Genomic DNA, 13,247 nt, shown 5'->3' with positions numbered 1-13,247 from the left:
ATTAGCCATCACCTTCGTCGGAAAAGGTTTGCAAGCATAGCATTTTTTAAATTAATGTCCACAACTAATTACACATGCATTCTAAATATAACTACTTGCAAAACTAACGAACTTTTGGGTGTTAGAGACTGCATATGCTTATGATGTTTTTGGTTTGAGGAAGAACAAGATCCATTTATTACAATTTAATAAAGAGATCAGATCAGAGGCAGCCACAAATACAACACTGAGTTTCATTGTTTCACACTGCTATCCAAGTGCCAGTAGAGAAAGCTTTCAAAGGTCCCTTGGAGATCCATAAAATACCTTCCCTCAGGTTTAACAGGATACATGCATCTAAATTCCTTGTGACTTTGAAAATGCCAGCTGACCTGCTTGCATTTAGGTAAAATTCACATTGCACTAATGGACATTGAAGAATATGCAGTACTTGACTATTAAAGGCCACAGGGTAGCACCAGGACCCTGATCCATTTGTTATTACTGAAAGCAGTTTCATGGTTTTTGACCAGAAACAAGTGACACTCCAGTATAACTTGTCTTTATACAATAAAAGTTATTTAGGAAAACAAGACATTGCTTCTTATTATGCTGAAATAACAAGTCATCAGCAATTACATTCTCCATCACATACGAACAGAACCCTCTCCCTTCTAAGATTTCATGACCTTGTTTCTGCTCAACCAAAAAATTCAAAAACTCTACAATATACAATCTCAAAGCCAAAAATACATATTGTTACAGGTGCTAATGGCCCTTTAGGCTAATATTAATAACTAGCACTCACACAAGTGTTTCTGATGCCTTTTTTTTTTTTTTGAGTCTACTTGGTTTGCCAGTAACTGAACAAACTGAGGGGGTTCACCATTCCCGCAATGAGTAAAATGTTAGGTTAAATGTAAAAGTCACAAAATCATCAGACCAGTGTTTCACAGACCTCTTAAAACAGCCACTAATAATCAATCCAGGCAGATCAATACAAAATATCAGAAGGATAATAAAATTTTTAAAACTTTTGCAATCCATTTATCATTTTCTAAAGACCAGGTCACTGGAGAGCAAAGTAGAAGGAAAGCTTCAAAATATATTCCTAGTAAAAAGTGTGTTGCTGCTCTAAATCGCTGTACCAGGTATATTATCCCTGGGCTGCTTCATAATCCTGCAGCAGGAAGAAGTCAAATCATTGCTCCTTGGTCTTTTTTCTTTTGGCTCTAGTCCTCATCCTACATTCCCCTTCAACATAAATAAGATTCTGAATAGAGATGAATCAGTATAGTTGGAGAAAAACGGGCAGAGTTCCAGTATAATAACAAAATAAATTAAAATGAAATTAATTTGCGTGAGAGTATTTTTAATTAAGCAAGAAGTATTTTTAATCAGTCGTAACGTCAAGAACACAAAATGAATCAACCAAACATTAAAAACAAATAGTTACTAAAAATATACAGAGACTACCTGAAACATGGGGTAAGTAAGGAAAGTTTCCAGCATCCTCCCCTCACATGCTGGGTTGGCTTCATATTGCTTCAAGAGTTTGTCAAAATCTCTGTTTTGCTTACAGTTTGCCAGTACTTGTAGACTATATTGATGATTTCGTACAAATTCTTGATATATGTTCAGCATTGGCAGCAGAATGTCAAATAAGTCAGCTAGAAAAAGTCAAGAAATGCTTTTTTTTTCCAGCTACCCGTCTCTTGAAATACATTTTAAAAGAAACAACTATGTTCTACGGAAGGAAATTACTATAATCAGTTCTTTTTCCAATATACTGAGATTTGGGAAACATTAAACACAGTGCTTTTCACCTGCCAAAACATGGTTGTTCTGACTAGTTAATAACTAGACAATACCACCAAAAATTCAGGGAACTATGCCTAATCAATGCTTAAGGCAGAGACATTCTCATTTACAGGCTGCAAGACAATCATTACTGCCCACATGGGAATCCCACTCCACCAGATCTCGTGGTGTCAGTTCTGGAAAAGTGTTCTATTCAAAAAGAACTTTAAAAAAAGTCATGTCTTAAAAAAACAAAACAAAACAAAACAAAACACAACCTCGCTGTAATTTCAAAAACACCCCTAAAGAAAATATAGTAGCTTACCTAGGATTAAGGTAGGCCAATTAGCTATTCTTGCTTTTAAGCCCTGGTGAAATATCTCATGAAGGAACATGATTGTTTCACTGAAAAACAGGTATTTAAACAAACAAACAGATAATTCAGGTTTTATTTTCCAATTAACAATTCACAGAGAAACATATCTTCCTGGTTAATAGTACATTTTGCTTGAAAAAAACAGAAGACAGTTATTATGGAAGCAAATGCTTCCTTTTATTGCATTGTTTAAAATTTTTAGTGTAGTATTCTCTACAAAATACATCATAGTTGGTGAAGAAAGCATATTCTGTTTAATATTTTTAAACAAAAGCATCTCTTAAATAACATGTTGCAGTTTAATGAATAGGTTTTCCAAGAGTATCTCTGACAAGGCATTCAGTAGTTTAAGAGGATCAATAAGGTGCAGAAAACCTCAAGCCAGTGATAGTCACCTACATCCTCGCTTGCTGCTGTTTGAGATTTGAAGCTTGTAATTTTTCTGTACCACAAACCTTGATACTGTACTTTTAACTCAGGAGGTCAACAGAAGTAGAGGACATCCCAGTTGTAAGAGAAACCATAAAGAGTACAGAGATCATGAATGAGCCATGAAAGGGAAATCTGTCTCATACCTAAAGGAACATATTCTATTTCTTAGAAGTTTGGGGCAGACTTGGATGCAATCCCACTCCTGTATTAGTTTCGATGCCTGCCGGCTTATTTGCACATACTTATTATGATAGTACTTGGATGTTTAATGCAAAGAACAATTCTTTTTTTTTTTGTAGGATATGACAAGTGAGAGGGAAGGAGGCTCCTTAGGCAGAACAACAGAAAACAGAAGATTTGATGTACTCATCCTCAGGGTCTTATCTGGATCATATGAGGCCACTAAGTCCAATTTTGTTCTCTTAAAAGAAAAGGAAACAGGAAAGGTGACAGACAATTATGAGAACTGCCCCAAGAGGCATGATTTGTCCTTTCCTTCCTGTAGCGGAGGAAGAAATAGAATGTGAGGAGGCAAAGAGGTCCAGCTGGTTTCAAACAGCATCACCGACAGCACCTTCCCCTTTATTGCTGGAAACATGGTCTATCTCAGTGACATTACTTACATCAGAGCAAAAAAACAAGTGCCAGACGTTATTACTGTAAACTTGAAGCAGAATGGGAAGAAGCAGGTAGTGAAACCCCCCAAAAAGCAAACAAAACCCCCCCTACCTGTTTAGGAAAATGCTACTAACATCATCGTGACTGATAGGTGGCTTCTTTGAACTTGCAGCCATCCTTAAGGGACGCAGAAAACAGTTCACAAGAACATAAAGTTGATGCACGTATTCAGATTCAGCCTCCACCATGTTAAAAACTATTTGATTCCTTTTTCTCATACTTTCTGCGTGGGGAGAGCAAATATAATCCTGGACAATAGTCTTCCATTTTCTTCTACATAACCAGCCCCGCATAAAGCTCTGGACCTAAAAATGGACCAAGCAAAAACGAAGAATGAGAAAAAAAATTACATGACTTATTGTAAGCTCTTCATTGTAGAAATAACGCTCTAAATGAAATGCCTCTGTTAAAAAAAAAAAAGAAAGAAAACAAATTGCCTTTATTGATCTATAATTGCTCCTGAATTTTTTTTAAATTTGTTTATTTATGAAATTCCCACAATCAGTTGGTCATATTTGTTGTCAGAAAAAAGACTGAAAAGCTGTCACATACGTATCAAGATGCCTTTTACTGCAAGCTCAAATGCACCTTTATATAAACTCCTCCTGTCAGCACAATTGTGCTGCCCACTGTGCACGCCTTTCAACTCATTTTACTTCCCTTTCTCTTACGCCCTCAAAAGTATTGTGCAATACTTCCAGGTAAGACATTTCAAGACAAACTTGGTATCACTAGTGATCTAATTCTGAAATTTAAAATCGCTGAACTCAGTTTGCTTTGTGTTTTGAAGACACATCACTTAGCACATGTATTTAAGTATCAATATAATGCTTAGTACCCCACACTTAGGTCAACAATACTATTATCCAGAAAAGGCAAAAATCTAGTGAAGTGTAATATCCACTGAAGTTAGAAGTGGATTAGAGATTACAGAAAAGGTCTACATCTGGTAACAGTAAATTTCAGTATATCTTTGCACTGATCTTGATGTGCAGATCATTCATCTTGAAACAGAAATGCAAAATCTCACTGGTAGCAGTTTACTCAGAATAAACAACTTAGAAAAAAAAAGGGCCCATTTGTCAAAACAATCAAGATGCAGAATGTAGTGAATTACATATAGAATCAAAGCTCTTCTTCTGCTAAAAGAGACATCTCCAGCTTCTATTATCATGTTTATCTACATAGGACTACCAGCTCAGTGCTCACCCTGACTCAGACTGATTGAGCGACCCAGAAACTAAGTTCACATACCATAAAGGATATTATGCAATTTAAGAGACTGAACATTGCGAGAGTAAAGGTGACACATACGGCATCACATCTTCAAGCATGAGTTCCATTCCTGTCATGTGTCAGGATTTGCAGGAGTCAGCGATGAGCACAGTTCTGGACACTGGTTATATCCAGCCTTAAGCAATGCTACCAAAAGCTGCACGTGTAAATGTCATATGGATTGGTAGAATTCTGTACCTTTTTCTAAAAACACTGTCACCATATCCTGGAATAATCACCATCAAACAGATCAGCTACAACCTAAAACAAGACTGCTCCCCGCATTTTCAGTATTTGTACTCCAGCTGAAGTGACAGAACATAAGTAATTCTTTCATATCTTTATGATAATTTTTGTAAGAAGGAAGTATAAAGACACTGTACACCTGTTTCCCACAAAACGTAGTCCATGACTTAATTTCAGTCGTTAAAAGCAATTGAATGCATTGTGCAAGCTTAAGAAACAGAACATATACCTTGCAATTAAAAATAAATACTTAAGTAACAAATATGCCATGGGATAAATGTGGTACTGAAACATACAAAGCTGATTTAATTTAAGAGGTTTAAGAGGGGGCAGGGTAAAAGGAATCTCAAAATTTGAGTGTACTTAATGAAACAATAATTGATGGAAAAACTGGACAGACTAAATTACACGACTACAGCCTCCATTCCACCCTTTTCCTCTCAAGCACAGGAGACTGCGTGCTTACCTTTTTAATTTTTTTAATATCTGGATCCTCATCCTCCTGGTTGCCTTGATAAGGTCGCATTCTTTCTTTTGTTTTATTGAGGGCTATAATCTGACAAAAACAACCATTCATTAAATGCTTTCTAAAGTTAATGAAACTATTAGTTACAGAACTAGCAGAAAAAAATATTTTCCCTTCTTCAAGCTTGTTAAAGCTGCACAGAATGACAGGCACATATTTGGCCATAAGGACTTGAACATGGTTCTCTGAAAACCAACAAGGCTCTTGATCCAGAGGGAGGAAGGATTAGAAGAGAGGTGGTTCTCCTCTCAAAACCAAGCGAGCCCTTCAGACCCTACAGCTCAGGGCCACAACAAAATTGTTGACATTCAGTGAAACAGAGCAGTTTGGAATAGTCCACAATACTGTCACAACAAAAGACAAAGTACCAAGGGTGAAACTCCCCATGTGAAGACAGGAAGGAAATAATACAATGAATGGAACGTGCACTGCAAAGTAACATGTCATCCTAGAGTCTCTGACAGAGAAGTAATCCAACAAGATTGATAGTTCACAGTATATCTAAGAAAAATATTTAGCCAAGGGTCCATAGGAGGACTGTTACATATAAAACTTCCTGGGTTCCATTATTTTCACAAATATTAAAGAAATATTTAATATTGCAATGCACACAGAAAAATGTTACAATTCAATAGTTGCTTGATGACTCTAGCACATACCTCAGACTTAAGTCTTTCAATTTCTGTGTCTTGATCTTCAAGCTGATGCCGAAGCTGATTGGCAGCAATCTTTTCAGTCTCTACAATCTGGACAAGGTGAATGTACTTCTGCATTAACACCTCCCTTTCAATCAAAATATCTGAATAACTGAAAGGGAAAGCATTTAAGTTAGTAAAAATAGCCAAATATTGTATTTCATACCCCTTATGAGATGTGGACAGAAGGAACAGCAAACCAATAAAAATAAACCTGCAAAACCATGTTTGTTTTGCTTGATACATAATGAATAGCTTGATAATAAATAATCCAAACCAACAGCACCCACTAGCCTTTGTAGACACAGGTGCTAGAAGTACTCAGCTTCCTAGTACTCAGCCACCAAAACCAAGATAATTGCACTGATCTTTTTATGAACTTCTAAGTCGCAGGCTAAGCCCAAAGAATCTACTAATTCTATTTATTTTATTTAATGGCTGCTTTTTCCCCATCTTTTGGGAAGGCTTGTGGGGAGCATCTGGCACTTCATCAGAACTATTTTTCAGTCTCTCCACCTGTCAGATCTCTTTATGGAAGAATTCTCATCATAACTGTTATTTTTGTTTGCTACCACCTATTTTATTGTTTAGGCCAGTTTCAAATTACTCAAATAAATGCATTTATTCTAATTAGTAACAGGAACTATGGTACCAGTTCTTTCTTTTAACTCTAAGGTGGCAAACTGTCATTGATTTTTGTTTTCATGAAAAGGGACAGCATCCCTAGTGCAATTAGATGTCACAATCAGAGCACTGATGAGCATCATACTGGAAGTTGTGTTCACAACTTCAGGTAAAGGAGAAACCAATTTCTTGCTGTGCAACATCTTCATTAGACCGCTCTTTCATGTGAGCCTGTCTCTCTCATAGGTAATTTAAATGTGCAGAAAAAGCAGAGTCCTATGAAGTGCTTGTTTGCTGGACCTGATTCAGACACATACTGCCTCTTTACCTAGGTCTCAGGAAGATTGTTCCTCTGAAAGTTAATGTTACACGATAAAGACCAAACTGCACAAAATACAACAGAGCACAGCTCTAAATCTTTGACAAGGGATCTCTTACTATTTTATGATCTATCATTGAAAACGCTGACTGCCATACCACTTTCCACTGTCAAGTTAGCACAGGATTTGACAGAAGGAATTTTTGGATTGCACATCTTTACCTTCTAAACTTCTACTTGTTACGGCACTCATAAAAAAATTCACATTTGCTATTAAATGGTGTGAGGCTTTAAAAAATGCAACAATAAGTGTTCTCTTCAGTTAGCTTTTTTTGTATATATTTACTGCCATTTCAATCAGTATCAGTGCAGTTACACACTGGAGGGGGTGAACATTGAGTACAGCTATTATATTCAACACTTGAAAATAATTAGAATGAGCTCCCATAGCTATTATAAAGCAAAATGTTTTTCCTCTTTGAATAGATTATAAAAAAAAAAAAAAGTGAATTTAATTCTATTGCATTTATTTTTATTTTTTACTACTGCAATAGTAAACAATAAATGGCAAGAAGTGCTTGGAACCTCTTCCAACAAGTAAAACAACACACATTAAAAAATCTGTCATGAAGCAATCCATATACCTTATATGCAGAATAAACAACAAGGCAGTATGAGATTTAGTTCTTTAAAACTGTTCAATAATGATCTTTTTTGTTTTTCAAGAGTCCTGTTTTTCCGGAAACCATAGTATTTAATATCTTTGCACACTAAAAAGGCATTTGCACATGATAAAAAGTATCTGAGTTGGAAACACATTTAGCACTTGTCCTTTTACAGTGATGAGAGCCATTGGGAAGATAAAAGCATATGTAACATACATAAGCAAACGCACTCCTTAGTGCCTGCAGCATTACCCTGATTTACATTTAAGAGTAGTCTTTTCTACCTGAAAGAGACCCAGATAGCTAGAAAGACTCTTCTACTTATCCTTTCCAAAATTTTCTTAAACTTTTGGTATGAAATGTTTCTAATAAAGAATTCGACAGATTTGACTTTGTCTTTATTCAAGGCTGAGGAAAACAGTAGGACATCGAATCACAAAGGGTGAACATCAGCTGCAGTCAGAGCAGATATGAAATTCAGAATACTATTTTATATACAGTGTTTTTCATTCACTTCTAAAAATTTTTATTCTGTTCCTTTAGGGGAAGAAACTTAACCTATATTTTTCAGCTTCTTTATATGCATTAAGTCAGATTTCCACAGTCTTGCTTTACTAAGGAATGAGAACTTTGCTATAGAAGATTGAAAAAATTCTCTTCTTTATAGATGTGCTTAAAGAGTATTTTGCCTAGTTAGAGGCTTTGGCTGTCTAAAATCTCAGTCTCAGCCTCGAAACCAAATAACATTTCCTTCACTCCCATAATTAGCAGTATGAAGAGGAGTTAATTAGAAAAGCCTATGTACACCCACAGTAACTTAGAATAGGCTATCCATTTTCCTTCTCAAAACTGCTACTTGATCAAAGAACAGAAAATCATAGGATTTTGGAATAAACTTCATGTATTTCCAATACCCTTTCCACCCAGCTCTCTGTATGTAAGAGTTTGACACAGCCGCCCACAGCATCCATCTCTCTAAATTGGAGAGATATAGATTTGAGCTCAATATCTGGATGGACATCAGTGGCAAGTGGTGTCCCTCAGGGGTCTGTACTGCAACCAATACTGTTCAGTATCTTGATCGATAACACAGACAGTGAGACCAAGTGCACCCTCAGTAAGTTTGCAGATGACAACAAGCTGAGTCGTGCGGTTGACACACCTGAGGGATGCGATGTCATCCAGAGAGACATGGACAAGCTGAAGAAGTGGGTCCATGTGAACCTTAGGAGGTTCACAAAGGCCAAGTGCAAGGTCCTGCACCTGGGTCGGGGCAACCCCCAGTATCAATCCAGGCTGGACATGAAGGGATTGAGAGCAGCCCTGTCGAGAAGGACTTGGGGGAACTGGTGGATGAGATATTGAACATGAGCTGACAATGTGCACTTGCAGCCCAGAAGGCCAACCGTATCTTGGGCTGCATCAAAAAGAGCGTGGCCAGCAGGTGGAGGGAGGTGATTCTGCCCCTCTGCTCCACTCTGGTGAGACCCCACCTGGAGTCCTGTGTCCAGCTCTGGGTCCTCAGCACAGGACACACATGGACCTGTTGGAGAGGGGCCAGAGGAGCCACAGGAATGATCAGAGGCTGGAACAGTTCTGCTGGGAGGACAGGCTGAGAGAGTTGGGGTGTTCAGCCTGGAGAAGAGAAGGCTCCAGGGACACCTTATTGTGGCCTTTCAGTACTTGAAAGAGGCCGATAAGAAAGATGAAGAGAGTTCTTAGAAGTGTGTGTTATGACAGGACAAGGGATGATGATTTTAAACTAGATGAGTGGACATACAGGTTAGACACGAAGAAGATATTTTTTATAATGAGGGTGGTAAAGTATTGGATCAGGTTGCCCAGAGAGGTGGTAGTCACCCCATCCCTGGAGACTCCCCAGACCAGGCTGGACGGGGCTCTGAGCAACCTGATCTGGGTGAAGATGTCCTTGCTCATTGCAGGGGAGTTGGACTACATGAGATCTGAAGGTTCCTTCCAACCCAAACTGTTCTGTGATTCTATGATAATACCAGGCAGGGGAACCACAATAACCCATTCAGACAAACAAGGCTCCTACCCCACCCTAGGTCCTCTCAGGGCTATGACAGGAGACCCACCAGCCTCATCAGCTAGCAGGTGAAACCCATCAAGATGAGTCAGTGGAAAGGGTCTCCAGACCACCTTTCAGGCTGAGAGGGGTTACCAGCTATAGGGGTGTGAAACTTACTACAGGATACAGGGAAGAGCATTTTGGGATTGTAAAAGGGTTGTTATGGGATGTTTAAGGAAGGAAGCAAATACAGGGACCAGGAGGTATCAAGGAGGTTTGAGGATGAGCAAGCTTGGGAAAACACAGAGACAAGGGAATAAAGGGCGAGAAAGGATCACATGTAACCAGGTTGATCAGTACACTTGTCTGGCCATGCTCTGCATCTGATCAGCACAGTCCATCCTGTCTTCTCATTAAACTCAATTTCTTATTACTCTTCCTGGGTAAGGGGACTCCATGTATACATCTGTGGAGCTCTAAATGCCAGCTGCTGGAGCGGGGACCCAGGGGCCATTGGGGCCCTGTGTGTCTGCAGTACCGGTAACCCACTGGAGAGAAGGGGGAGTGTCCATATCGGCTGGGCATGGATGTCAGTGTGTGATCACCAGCCACCGTCAAGCCTGGCTTGCTGGTGAGTAGGATAAGTCACTGGGAAGCCAGGTGCTGAAGATGCAGTAAGTCTAGTGTTGGATCATCAGAGACTCCATGATTTGCCTACTGGAGCGCATGCAATATCCAAGCCAACTACAGAGAAGACCATGAGGTTGTGTGGTTGACTGAGAAACTCATTAGCACACGTGTGTGTGCGTGTGTGCCTGTGACCACCGGAGACAAGAACATCCAAGCAAGGCAGCTACGGGAGACATCCATAGTGTTTGGGTATATATGTGTTCGTATCTTCAGGGTTGGGGGACTTGTGCACCAATCTATGAGGGATTCACAGTGCATGTGTGGGTGTTTGAGGTAACTGGAAGTCCACTGGGTCCAGAGCCAGTCACTGGGATAATCAAAGTATCTTAGACCAATTACTGGGGGATCCACAGTGTGCTGGGGGGAGATGCAAGCTTATCTGTGAGTGAGGAAGACTGAGTACCAGCAACTGGATTTGGTCTGAGGGCACTGGGGGCCTGTATTTCCAGGTACCAGGAACTGAGGAGATGGAGGATCCATGGCCAGCTCCTGGACAGACTGCATGGCTTGGCTATTTACTGGAGGCACCCATACTGCATATACGTATTGTATGTATTTTTCCACCAACATACCTCCATCCTGATCAATAAGAGAGGGGAACAGGATGAGGTTGCTGGTGTTGTCTCTGCCTGTGTGAGTGCTGAATGTTTATGTCATTGCCAATCTGTACAGCCAGCTGTGTTTGCATGTACATATGTGTGTTCATTTGAGTTGGAAATACATGCCCAGGCTTACTTCTTGTTCAATGTGGGTATAAAGACCAGCAGCAGCCTCACCTCTATCAATCTATCTGCCCCTTGTTCTGTGGATCTAGCCAGACATTATTTGGAAGACAGATATGAGATTGCTTTGCCCATGTTTCGAGCTTTACTCAAATTCTCTCTGCTTCATTCCTAGACAATTGGAAACTACAAAATTGTGGTTATTTTAGCACCAAGCCTCAGCAAATACAGTTTTTCCAACAGCAAGGCATTAGTAGCAAGGCATTTGCTTTGAGCTTCCAGGCAGCTCAGAGCTACCACACTGAGCTTACAACTTCCTCCAAAACACTATGTGAAATACACCCTGCATTAGCAAGCGAAGTGTGCCAACAAATCTGAGAGAAAGCTTTTTTTTTCTTTTTAAATTGCCAGTTGGAGGGCAGTAGTTCCCCATATGCTTTAAACAGTGCCCTTGCTGGAAGAAGGACTCCCACTTTCCCCCTGCATAGCACTCCTGCTCTCCCACATCCCACCCACGCTCTTCCGTCCCCCTCGTGCAGTGAACACACGCATGTTGCACGGTGAACAGACCTGGACAAATGAAGGATGGATTAAAACTAAGCTGGCAAGAAGTAAACAAAACATAATTCCTCTTGGTGCAAATCGGTTTCCTAATCAAGTTCACACTTGTGCCTGCAGGAGAGAAGGGTTAGTAAAGGTTTGGGAATGAAAGGCTGACTTACAAGAATGACAGCTGCTTCCTTCAGCAGCCATGTGGGGTTATGCAGGACTAAAACATACATGAAACTACAGCCTGAAGCACTTAATTTAAGACTTACCAATAAGCTAAAGCAGAAAAGGCCAAGAAATTTGATGAGAACTGCGACATATTAAAAAAGCGTAAAAATTTTTCAGTTAAATATAAAAAAAAAAAAAGAATTATAGAAGAATTTTTAAGAGAGGGTGAAAATCCCACCTCAGTGTATTGAGGGGGAAACAGTTTTAATAAGAAGAGACCAAATTCTGGAACAAAGCCTAAGACAGGACTTCCACATGCTGTGACTGATGGAGGACTTGAGATTTGCCAAGAATAAATCCTCCAGCCCACAAATGTAACTTGGGAGATGCAAAACTTGCTCTGCCAACCTGGATTACTGAGAACTCAAAACACTGAGAATTCAAGTAAAAGAGAAAGAGATGAAAATTAGGTATGTATGTGGAGCTTCTAACCGAGTCCCTCTAAAGTACTCTGAATTTCATCTCCCATTGCAAGATCACAAGCCAGACAACTTCTTGCTCATGAGGAGAGGGCACTATGCACAGAAACATAAGAAATGAGGCATCTCGCCACAGCGCGCAAGAGCTTGTCAGCTCTCTGAGAGCATGCGTGGTACCCCCCAAATGATGAGCAGTAGCATCCCACACACAGTGAGATCTTCTAAGAAAAAAATGGACAATGACACAGCAGAAAGTCATGTAATTATGAATTCGTATCCAAATAAAATACAAAATTATCCACAGTGGGACTTGGGGTGCAGTGAGATTGTAAGTGTTACTTTTCCAACAGTCTGTTAATAACTTGCAAAATAAATACAACATAGAAGAGATTTTGAAGCCCGCGAAGACTAATTTGGCAAAAAGTCATGAAAACCAACCTAAAATTAGATTTTTGTGTGCATCAATCTAAGAAAAGGACAAGAAAGGAAAAAGGAAATTAAAATTAAAACAACCCTCAACTTTTTCTCAGCTGAAAGATGGATTACCATAGCTACTCGTGAGGATGAGGCCCTCCACAAAGCAATTAAATATTTCCATTTCACAAATGCCAACATACTCACACAGAACAAGATGTTCCCAGGCTTATTTTACGTTTAACGGTGGGGAGAATGTACTCAATACCTCTTAGAATTTTTACCTGAGACACAAAAAGTATCTTCTACGGGCTACACAAAATTTCTTTTCACAACTTAAACCAAAAACTTGAACAAATGGTTTAGGCTAGTCTCAAATGAATAGTGACACTGAAGAAGTTGCAAAAGCTTGTCTAATTTGTCAAAAATACAAACTCAAAGAAAAAAGTCTAGCTCATCATGCAGGCAAAATTTCATCCCTGAAGCAAATCTGTTTTATTTTGTTTAATTAAATTGGCAAGAAAAAACTTATGCAAGAGTCTAAACCCACTATTTTCATGTCCTTGTTATATATATAT

At 39.2% G+C, this 13,247-nt stretch overlaps 1 protein-coding gene across 2 annotated transcripts in view; it reads right to left on the bottom strand.

The window, feature by feature from the left end:
* The window catches only part of RASGRF2 (Ras protein specific guanine nucleotide releasing factor 2), a 129,840-nt gene that overhangs the window by 74,568 nt on the left and 42,025 nt on the right, over window positions 1-13,247 (bottom strand). For both annotated transcript variants that reach the window (XM_065046433.1, XM_065046434.1), the window contains exons 3-7: window positions 5,972-6,119; window positions 5,253-5,342; window positions 3,317-3,570; window positions 2,105-2,184; window positions 1,456-1,649 (exon numbers count right to left, since the gene is read on the bottom strand). In XM_065046433.1, coding sequence (XP_064902505.1) covers window positions 1,456-1,649; window positions 2,105-2,184; window positions 3,317-3,570; window positions 5,253-5,342; window positions 5,972-6,119 — 766 coding nt within the window. The remainder of the gene's footprint in view (window positions 1-1,455; window positions 1,650-2,104; window positions 2,185-3,316; window positions 3,571-5,252; window positions 5,343-5,971; window positions 6,120-13,247) is intronic.

This window comes from Columba livia, chromosome Z, assembly GCF_036013475.1.
Source record: "Columba livia isolate bColLiv1 breed racing homer chromosome Z, bColLiv1.pat.W.v2, whole genome shotgun sequence".
NCBI lineage: Eukaryota > Metazoa > Chordata > Aves > Columbiformes > Columbidae > Columba > Columba livia.
Note: the sequence above shows the minus strand (reverse complement) of the source record. Positions and strands in the feature narration are given on the sequence as shown.